The 10,813-nt window shown below is 35.6% G+C and overlaps 2 protein-coding genes across 7 annotated transcripts; one reads left to right on the top strand and one right to left on the bottom strand.

Moving 5' to 3' along the window:
* The first annotated feature begins 483 nt into the window (after window positions 1-483).
* Window positions 484-6,442, top strand: LOC110904699 (pentatricopeptide repeat-containing protein At1g63330). Its single transcript, XM_022150541.2, has 3 exons — window positions 484-3,398; window positions 4,306-4,419; window positions 6,014-6,442. Exon 1 carries the CDS (start codon window positions 616-618, stop codon window positions 3,319-3,321), a length of 2,706 nt encoding a protein of 901 aa, XP_022006233.1. The 5' UTR covers window positions 484-615; the 3' UTR covers window positions 3,322-3,398; window positions 4,306-4,419; window positions 6,014-6,442.
* LOC110904700 (probable serine/threonine-protein kinase PBL19) lies at window positions 4,404-8,147 on the bottom strand. 6 transcript variants are annotated; one of them, XM_035984851.1, is made up of 6 exons: window positions 7,881-8,147; window positions 7,531-7,692; window positions 6,727-7,191; window positions 5,990-6,250; window positions 5,336-5,458; window positions 4,404-5,234 (listed from the first exon to the last, which is right to left on the bottom strand). In XM_035984851.1, the coding sequence occupies exons 3-6, from the start codon at window positions 7,120-7,122 to the stop codon at window positions 4,680-4,682; spliced, it is 1,335 nt and encodes a 444-aa protein (XP_035840744.1). In that variant the 5' UTR covers window positions 7,123-7,191; window positions 7,531-7,692; window positions 7,881-8,147; the 3' UTR covers window positions 4,404-4,679. The 6 variants fall into 6 exon arrangements, with proteins under 6 accessions (XP_035840744.1, XP_022006236.1, XP_035840746.1 ...); XM_022150544.2 differs by having other exon boundaries at window positions 7,562-7,692; XM_035984853.1 differs by lacking the exon at window positions 7,881-8,147 and adding an exon at window positions 7,778-7,825 and having other exon boundaries at window positions 7,562-7,692.
* Window positions 8,148-10,813: the final 2,666 nt, after the last annotated feature.

Below are 10,813 nucleotides of genomic sequence, written 5' to 3'. Positions count from 1 at the left end.
CCTTTTTCCTTTGACATATTTGGCTCTCTGGCGCCAGAAGCTATCCAATTCTTGACCAGGGTCCAACGGGTCATCCACAACAATTGCTCAGCCTTAGGGGGATCAGGTTTTATCTTTAGTAGATTAGGGTTTGCAATTCAGAAAGAAGTGGTGGCGCAACTTGTTGCCCGTCTACCTTCTGTTTTGATGTAACTTGACAAGTATGAATAAAAAGATATTGAATATAAAAAAGTTATTTTCTATACTGGTAAGGGTAAATAAGAAATCTCATATATAATTAACAGAAAAATCTAACTACTCTAAGGACCACTTAAATAACCAGTAATCAAACCACAAAGAACATACATGTAATTTTAAAAAGTTGAGGACTAAACAAACATATAATTTTAAAAAGTTGAGGACTAAAGATGAAAAACTGCAAACCACATGGATTATCCAAACATCTTACTCAAACTATAAACTTATGCCTGCTCAAACTTCAAAACATAGGGTTAAGTTTGAAAACTCACTTCTCCCTTTCACCTTCATTTGAGTTCTCTATCATTCCGCCACTCTACACATCGGCTCCGGTGACATCACAACACGCCGGAACCCAACTTTCCGGCCAATCGCCGGATGTCTGCTGCCGCGAGCCACCGCTCGCGAACCACTCTCATTCAGGTCTGTAACTCTCTAATTTTCACAACTCATTTCACTCTTCTCCCAAAACCCCCAATTATTATTCAATGCTCACACTTCACAAAAACCTCACATTCATCCACTAAAAACTATGATCCTCTTAACGATTTCTCACCATTTAAGCACTCACACAACGAAGAAGCCGTTATTAATCCGATTGAGCGGCGGTTACTCGTGCTAGGGTTAGGTAAAATAGTTAAAACTTACCAAGGTTGTTTCGTGTTGAACAAGTTTTCTCATGAGTTTTGCCCTTTTTTGTTAGTGAAGATCATGAAACTGTTTGGAAACAGAGAATGTGCATTTGCTTTTTTTAAGTTAGTGTTTCGGGATGAGTCGGAGAACATAGTTAGGGCATGTTGCGTCGCGTGTCATGTTTTGGCTATGCAGGGGTTTAGGATTGTAGCACAGGATGTGTTGGCATGGATGATGTGGAGGATTGGAGTGTGTAGAGGTGAAGAAGTTGTGGAGCTTATGTGGCGAGGGCATTTTGGGTATGAGTCGGATTTTTCAGTTCTTGATTCGGTTATGCGTGCGTTTGTGAAGGTTGACATGCATTCGCAGGCGTTGGAGGTTTTGGGGAGGATGAGAAGGGTAGGAGTGCAGCCGTGTTTGTCTGCGCTTTCGGGGCTCTTTAGGTTGTTGATTAGAGTTGGGGATTACGGAAGCGTTTGGAAGTTGTTTAGAGATATGGTTAAAGAAGGGCCCCGGCCTTCGAGTATTACGTTTAATGTGTTGATCCATGGGTTCTGTAAGAAAGGGGAAATTCAAACCGGGGAGAGTTTGTTATATCTGATGAGTAAGTTTTTTTGTGAAGCGGATGTTTATACGTATAACATTTTGATTAATGCGTATTGCATCCGTGGACAAACTTTGAATGCTTTAAGTTGGGTTCATTTGATGGTTGAAAGTGGTTGTACTCCGAGTACTGCCACGTTTAGCACGATTATAAATGCCTTAAGCAAAGAGGGAAACATTGTAGAAGCAAGAAGCGTTTTTGATCAAATGCAAGATATGGGCGTGTCCCCAAATACAATCGTCTACAATGCGTTAATGGATGGTTTTGTTAAAGCTAGAGAAATTGATCAGGCGACAATGCTTTTCGAGGAAATGCGAAACAATAATGTTAAAGCCGATGGTGTGACGTTTAACATCTTGGTTGCAGGGTTTTATAAGTATGGGAAAGATGAGAATGTCGACCATTTGTTAAGAGATTTATCCATGCCTGATTTGCTTCCAGATTATTCGTTACCCGATGTATCAGTAGCAAGATTGTGCTGGGTGGGCCGACCTGATGAAGCCACTGAACTTGTAGAAGACATGCTGAAAAAGGGTTTACCCCTTACAGTAATTGCTTTCAATTCTATAATTTCCGCTTACAGTAAACAAGGATTAGAAAAGAAAGCATTTGACGTGTATCATACGATGATTAAATATGGCGTAACCCCTTCATTTTCCACATGTAATTCGTTGCTTATGTGTTTGTCACGAAACGGCAAGTTGCAAGAAGCCGAAGAGTTAATGTGGTATATGAGAGAGCGAGAGTTTTCGGTTAATAGAGTTGCTCTTACTGTGCTTATAGATGGGTATTTCAAAATCGGGGATGTAACGGGTGCTCAAAGATTATGGCATTATATGAATAATAACAATACGGCTGCAGATGCTATTGCGTTTTCGGCATTTATTGACGGATTATCGAAAGCTGGTCTTGTTGAGGAGGCGTATAATGTGTTTTTAGCAATGAAAAATAAAGGTCTTGTGCCGAATAATTTCGCTTACAATTCTTTAATTGCGGGATTTTGCAACGGTTGGAAATTAAACGAGGCGTTGAAATTGGAGAAGGAGATGAGACAAAGGGGTCTTCTTCCTGATTTGTTCACTAATAACATAATCATTAACGGGTACTGTAAACAAGGTAGGATGAAGGCTGCGATTAATACGTTCATGGACATGCATAATATCGGGTTGGTACCCGACATTGTTACTTACAACACGTTAATAAGTGGATACTGCAAGGGATTTGACATGGTCAACGCTGATAATCTTGTTTACAAGATGTATAATAGCGGGTGGGACCCGGATATTACTACGTATAACATTCGGATTCATGGTTTTTGCGGCAGTCGAAGGGTAAATCGAGCTGTATTGGTGTTTAATGAGCTTCTTTCGTCTGGAGTTATTCCGAATACGGTAACTTATAACACAATGTTGAATGCCATTTGTAATGATATACTCGACCGTGCTATGATTTTGACTGCAAAACTGCTTAAAATGGCTTTTGTTCCTAATATTGTGACAACCAATCTGTTATTGTCGCATCTGCGTAAGCAAGGGTTGCCGGAAAGGACGTTGATGTGGGGCCATCATTTGAAACAGATATGTCATGAATTTGATGAGATAACTTATAAGATTTTGGAACAAGCTGAGCGCGACGTAAAAGAAGATGTTGTATATTTAAGAGGGACATCGGGAAAAAGCCTTTTTCTAGACTTCCTTATGTACCTTACTTATGATTATTTATACAGAAATAGGGTTTACGGTGAAACTGATATTTCTGCTATAAGAATGCTCGACGATGGATCTAGTAAGCCTTTAGAGGCAACTACTCATGTTTATCAACAGTCGGTGTTAGAAGTCAACAAGTGAATTGACGGCAAAGAGAAAGATTCTGTTCGAATTAACAAAAGGCTCCGTTGATGCTGAGTACATGAAACTTCATATTGGTATCTGTCATCCCTTATTCTTGTCTAAGATTTGGTTTATCTTTTGGTAATGTATCTTGTGTTTGGTGATATCATCTTGTTCATATGCGTGCATTACATGGTATGATCTGTATCGAATTAGTATTTAAGCTCTGCCATCTCTAATTTGATGTAAAAAAAGTTTTCCGTTGTCACTGATAAAGTACATTATGGCTACTAGTTCAATATTTATACATATGTACTGGAAAAATTAGATTTATCAGTGTAAATAAAGGGCATCAGTATAGATATAATATAATAGACATGGCTGGAAAGATCTTTGGCTACTTAGAAGTAAAATTAAGGGTGTGAATTTTTGACACGACACGAACCTAACACGAAATTCGCGGGTTTGGGTTTAGTCTAAACGGGTTCGGGTCAGTTTCAGGTTGAACCTGTGAACCGTTTAGCTAAACAGGTTGGGTTCGTGTCAACGGTCGGGCTGGCGGTTTGACCCATTTAACCCATTTATATTATATTTTATTTTTACAATATGTTCTATGTCATAAATTAAATTAGGTGGGTATATTATGCAATAACTATAACGTAAATAGAGAAATTGACATAATTTTTTATAATTAAAATGTAATTGTACTAAATACGTTTGTGTTTTTGTAGTAAAAAATTTAATTTTAATATATGAATTTGCAAAAAGAATAAAAAAATTGAGTTGAACAGGTCGTGCTTGGGTCGACCCGTGAATATTCAGGTCGTGTTCGGGTTCATATGTATGACACGATTTTTGGGTTCGAGTTGGACCCACCAACCCGTAAACACGACCCATTTAGCATCTCTAAGTAAAATGCTTGTTTTTTGATTCATTCTAGATTCTGCTTCTATAGTGTTGTCATCTAGTTTGCATTTTGTGATATTTATGTAAACTTTGCAGGGTGGTCAAGGATATGAGCGAGATTTGCAGGTCAAAACTAAATTCATGCATATGGATCATATGGTTGATCTCAAGAAAAGAAGATGGAAACCGTCATGTCAATGAACAATCCAGGTCTTATAATTTTATTCACTCCAATTACTAGCTAATACACATTTTCCATACTTGCGATCTAAACATGTAATTGAATCATGAAATCTACATCTCATATATTTCGTCATCCTGACACTATTTAGAGTGTAAATAGATATTTGATTATACAAAATTTGGGGCTATAATCGATATTTGATCCGTTTTCCCTCCTACTGCCATCGATCTTCTCCACATCCTGTTATTATTATTATTATTGTTTTTTATCAAATGGATAACGTCTTTTAAGACACTTTAGCTCTATGCATTATCATGAACCCTTTCTTACTAACTCCCCCTACATGTTCACTTAGCTTAGCTAACTGAGCCAACCTCCTCTTTGACGACTCCGATACTTCCTTTGACTTTGACTTTGACTTTATGGTCAACTCCTCTGATTCGTCTTCATCTCTTTCAAAACTCTTACTCAATGGGCTTCCTTGTGTTGATTCTTCTAAAATTTGCCTCAGGGACTCCACAACTTGACTCATTTTAGGTCGGTCTTTTGCGTTCTTTAGCAAACAACTGTCTGCCAGCTTGGCAATCTTCCTTGCAGCAGTGAGTGAGTATCGGCCTTCTAGTCTCGGGTCCATGATAAGCCCGAACTTTTTACTGTCTATTGGATACCGTCTTACCCAATCTAGTAATCTTTGGTCTTCTTTAGGTCGGTTTCTTTCTAATGACTTTCGACCCGTTAGGATCTCGTATAAAACAATACCAAAACTCCACACGTCGCTTTTTGCTGTTAGATGACCTGTCTCGATGTAATCTGGAGCCGCATAACCATGTGTACCCATAACCTAGAATCATAACGCAAACATAATGTTGATATCAATCAATATGATACAAATTCAACAAGGTTATGTTTTATAATGATCTTAAAACTAATATAAGTACACACCGCAGTTGAGACATGCGTGTTACCCTCTGTGGGCCCCTCTCTAGCAAGCCCGAAATCCGAGAGTTTTGGGTTAAAATCTTCATCCAAAAGAATATTTGATGTCTTAAAATCTCGAAATATGACCTGAAATCATTTACAATCACAAAAGGGTTACTTTTAAGATATGTATGTCAGAGGTTTATTGTTGATTTTTTTTTGAGTAAAATGTCATTTTCATCCCTTAGGTTTGGTCAGTTTTGCGACTTTCGTCCAAAGGTTTGTTTTTTCGTATCTGGATCCAAAAGGTTTCAATCTTGCCATTTTCATCCGGCTCGTTAACTCCATCCACTTTTCTCAGTTAAGTCATGGATATTTCCGTCTTTTTGTTAACTTAAAGGGCAATTCGGTCTTTTTCACTTTTAGCATAATGTACAAGTACTCAAAAGACCGAATTTCCCTTTAAGTTAACAAAAAAGACGAAAATACCCCTGATTTAACAGAGAAAAATGGATGGAGCTAAACGAGACATATGAAAATGGTAAGATTTCCAACCTTTTGGATCCAGATGCGAAAAAACAAACCTTTGGACGGAAGTCGCAGATCTGATCAAACCTCAGGGACGAAAATAGCCTTTTACTCTATTTTTTTAAATTTAACTGTTTATGAGGATTACACCTGAGCTTCTAATTCCTCATGCAGATACGCGAGTCCTTGTGCTGCACCAAGCATGATTTGCAGTCTTCTTTGCCATGGAAGAGCTGTATGAGAGTTCCTGAAGAGATGATCTTCTAAGCTTTTATTTGGCATGAACTCGTAAACTAACAGCCGTTGGATCCCTCGTTCGCCGTCTATTGCGCAGTATCCGATTAGTTTGACCAAATTTGGGTGGTCAACTACACCCAGAAATTGTACTTCAGCGACCCACTGTTTGTGACCCTACATTTCATATCAAGATTGAACACAAAATGGAGAAAAGGATCTGCACAATATGTACAACTTGCAAAGCACAATTACTCTTTTGTTGTACATTCAAGCATTTTGTGTACCGAACAAATAGTGATTATTTCAATAGACTTTTGTACATTCAAGGACATTGATACATAATATTTGAAGAACTGTGGTTATGTATGATTGCTGTCAATCACTACAGGCTCAAATGGGTGAAAGAACCCGATGAGTAATGTAGTCATAGTGAAAGCGGCTCGGTTTAGGGTTGATATCCTTACTTCAAATCAGTGGATTGGTTTGGTTGATTCTATTTTGCGGATGCTTGTAAACAAAACTGAACCGAAGAATCGGTTAATAAAAGTTTATAACCGAACCATCTGTTAATTGGTTAACCTCAAAACCGAGTTAATAATAACAATACAATCAAAGGCAAATAAAAATCATAAAAAACTCACAAGTCATACCTGAAAACCATCTCTGTTTAGTTTCTTAACAGCAACTGCAATGGGATCACCATTGCCATCAACAGGCTTAATAGAACCTTTATAAACACATCCAAAACCACCTTCTCCAATCTTTCTCAACCTCGTAAAATCATTAGTCGCTTGTCTAAGTTCCACATACGTAAAAACCCTCAATTTCCCAGCCTTCTCCTCGTACAATTCTACGATGCCACGCGGCGAATTAGCTGATCCAGATGACTTGGTCACTCGATCTTTACTTGAAGCATCCTCTGATACTTTCGAATTGCTTTCGTCTTTTAGTATTGGCTCTGATCTTTGACCTCTGCTTCTGGTTTTATCTTTGAAATAATAAAAACACTTCATCTTGTTCTTAAAAGCTTTGTACATGCACTGCATATAGTTTTGGAAATCTGGTTTTCAAAGAACTGTTATCTATGTTGGTATCAAGATACCCATATCAGCAATCTGCAAATTTAAGTGGAAAAATTGTTAATTTGGTGGGACTCATAAGATATGCATGAATGTTTTAGAAAGTTGGTAATATTTCTTTTTTTTCTTGAGTTGTTTGTCTAATGCAAGTAGCTTTCTTATGATAGTTACATGTATTGAAATCAAATCTCACAAGTAAGTAAAAAATATTAGTTTTCTTGTGACTTTCTAAAAGTAAGTTGACTTTTACAAAGTTAATGAACATAAAGAAGCAGGTTATACCAAGAGATTGATGACTATTACAGTCAAAGTTGAAATTTTTTTCATCAAGTCAAAGTTAGGTGATAACCAACAGAGCAAACACCAAGTACAAACCTCCATGGTTAAGAAAGAGACAGAACACAACCTAAAGATGGGGGGGGGGGGGGGTGGTTGGTATTTCATCAAAGTTCAGAAACTTTATTGATCTCCACATAAAGATTTGGGAACACCAAGTTCAAAGTGGCAAAGTTTCAAGATTTGGGAAGAACAAGAAACCTAAGCAAAACCCACAAGAGATTATAAATATTTTAAACAACTAATGATCAAGAAACAACATATTAACAGATATTTCAAATCAAACCTCAGATGTTGACCTAAGTAGTAAAGACAAGAAACCAGAAAAAAAAAAAACAAAACAAAAAGAACAAGAACACCTCATAAAAGAAGAGAGAGATAGAGAGTACCTTGAAAGAGAGGGAACTAAAATGGATAAAGATAAAGATTCAACAAAGGTGTGCTATCTATGAACAAAACTATTCAAATACCCACATGAGGCTTCCATCTTTGCTTTTGTTTTGGTGGTTGGTTGAACATCTTGAATATGTAATTAATGTGTGCAAGATGCCCGTATTTCAACACCTTTGCATGCTTAAAACATTTTCAATTTTCATTTTTTTAAAGTTTTGTGTTATGCACTATTCGATGCAATTTTTCTATGCAAGATCCCAATTTATTTGGAAGTTTGTGGTGGTGTAGCAATCACATGATTTTAATAATTGTCGCTACCATTCACACAAACATATGTGTGTGGAGATAAAGTTGATACAAATACAGACTTGAGAATCATATATGGATTTGGATCTATATAGGAGCTATATATTGACCACTTTGACTTACCACCGTCATGTTCTGATTTATAACATCATCACCGTAATAATAATAATAATAATAATAATAATAATAATAATAATAATAATAATAATAATAATAATAATCAGAGCCGGCCCTATAGGCTATTCATACTAGGCTTGGACCTAGGGCCTCCAAAATATAGGGCCTCCAATTTTGAAAAATAATAATTATAGCAATTATTGTTTTTTCTAATAAATACATACCATTCAACGTTAACAGAATTGCAGCACAACTTGTTATAGTCCTTTACTTTTAAACAAGAGGTCAAACGTTCGATTCCACTATTTTATTTTGTGTTGTTTACTTTATTTTATTTTATTGCGTCATATGTGTAACTGCAAACTTGCTTTTATTGCATCATATATATACCTCTGATTTCTTTTATATGCCTTTGGTTAGGAATTTAAATTTACAAAACTAAAAAATTTTTGGCAGTTCTTAATAATAATAGTAAAAAAAAAACATTTTATATAGCTTCTATAATATTTAGAATATGGTTATTAAACTTATGCAATATAACACAACTTTAGTAAATTAAAAAAAGTAATTTTATAAATTGATTTTAAATTCCTATTATATATATTGGTAAACTCGTAGGCCGTCACAGCTTCACTATTCATGTCAAATCAATATTTGTATATTATAAACAACATACACCTTTCACTCGTTTAATTTTAACGAATTTGATTATTTCAAATAAAACGTAGGTTCGGCCTAAAATTGGATCGTCATCTCGTCGACGCCTACCTTCATTTACCTCGTGAATTGTAATGTCGACAGGGCCCCGATGTTTTCTTTATACCAATTAGGGCTAAATTATATGAGTGCAACTCACATAAAAACCTAGATAACAACTCTCGAATCGATGTTTTCTTTATACAGTTTTAAAGGACCCCGACTTTGTTGTTCGCTTAGGGCCTCCAAAAACGTTGGAACGGTTCTGATAATAATAATAATAGTAATAATAGTAATAGTAATAATAATAATAATAATAATAATAATAATAATAATAATAATAATAATAATAATAATAATAATAATAATAATAATAATAATAATAATAATAATAATAATAATAATAATAATAATGAGAAAAGGCATGTTGCAAGTATTAGTAGTGAGTGGATTAGACATGTTTTTTATCCTTCCGTAGTTGAGCTTCATATATCGTCAACCCACACAAAACACCCCATAGCGTTAGGGCATGCCGCCCCCCTGAGGCGTTATGAATTCAAAATCGAGTTGCTCATGAAACCTATAATAGGTCGATGTTGAAGATTTCAAGAAACTAAACCGTTGAATAACGGTCAAAAAGAATTAAAAACAAATTCTCTCTCTCTCTCTCTCTCTATATATATATATATATATATAGGACAAAGATCCGTTAGGAACCACCCTTTATTGCGAGAACCGCGAGAACCAGTGTGAACACAAACAGTAATGCCTAAAAAAATCTAAAAAACACCCAAAATTTTTTTTTTTATTTTTTTACTATTTTTATATAAAAATCGCTACTTTTAGTATCCAAAAAAAAATTTTTTTTTTTAAATTTTAAAAAAAAAAAAAAAAAAAAATTTTTTTTTTAAAAAAAAAAAAAATTTTTTTTGGCTACTAAAAGTAGCGATTTGAACATAAAAAATAGTAAAAAAATAAAAAAAAAATTTTAGATTTTTTTTTGATTTTTTTAGATTTTTTAGGTTTTTTGGGGGTTTTAGTTTTTAGCATTTTAGCTTGGGGGGGGTGGGGGGGGGGGGTTTAGGTTTTTTGGGGGGGGGGGTTTAGGTTTTGGGGGGGGGGGTTAGGTTTTTTTTTGGGGGGGGGGGGTGGGGGGGTTTAGGTTTTTGGGGGGTGGGGGTTAGGTTTTTTTTAGGGTTTTTTAGGTTTTTTTTAGCTATTTTAGCTTGTGTTCACATTGGTTCTCGCGGTTCTCGCAATAAAGGTGGTTCTCGCATGAACCTTACCCTATATATATATATATATATATATATATATATATATAGGAGAATGCTATGCAAAAAACACCATTTACTTAGAAAACTTAGGAAACCTTACTTGTGGCCTATATTAATCCACGTTGCCATAGTCCCTTGTTAATCCTTTTTGCTCTCAAGGTTATATCAGTAATTTCCCAACCCAAGTTATTTTCCCAATCTGACATGATCATTTAATGCCAATCAACTCATGTGTTCAAATCAGCCACCCCATATTTCTTTTACCCTATTTCATTTCATTTTAATTTATATCTTCTTTTAACAGAAAGAGAAAGTGCATATTTCATCTTCTCCTCCAAATTATCATTTCTCCATTAATGGCCATGGAGACGATGAAGAACGAAAATCAGATCGATCAATCCCTGATGAAGAACGTGGTTTTGTGATGAAGATGTTAATATATGAAGTCAGATCCACGTGGAAACCCCTTCCAGATCTTGTTCCATTCCTTTTAGATCTCCTTTGTCCACATGTTTCGTAATGTTGTTACCGAT

This window comes from Helianthus annuus, chromosome 16, assembly GCF_002127325.2.
Source record: "Helianthus annuus cultivar XRQ/B chromosome 16, HanXRQr2.0-SUNRISE, whole genome shotgun sequence".
Taxonomy (NCBI): Eukaryota; Viridiplantae; Streptophyta; class Magnoliopsida; order Asterales; family Asteraceae; genus Helianthus; species Helianthus annuus.
Note: the sequence above shows the minus strand (reverse complement) of the source record. Positions and strands in the feature narration are given on the sequence as shown.

Excerpts from the sequence above, each read along its gene's own strand:
- LOC110904699 (XM_022150541.2), top strand. The coding sequence starts at position 616 with ATGTCTGCTGCCGCGAGCCACCGCTCGCGAACCACTCTCATTCAGGTC.
- LOC110904700 (XM_035984851.1), bottom strand. The coding sequence starts at position 7,122 with ATGCAGTGCATGTACAAAGCTTTTAAGAACAAGATGAAGTGTTTTTAT. Across the intron at positions 6,251-6,726 it reads TAAACAGAGATGGTTTTCAG|GGTCACAAACAGTGGGTCGC; the intron begins GTATGACTTGTG and ends TATGAAATGTAG. Across the intron at positions 5,459-5,989 it reads ATGAGGAATTAGAAGCTCAG|GTCATATTTCGAGATTTTAA; the intron begins GTGTAATCCTCA and ends AAATGATTTCAG.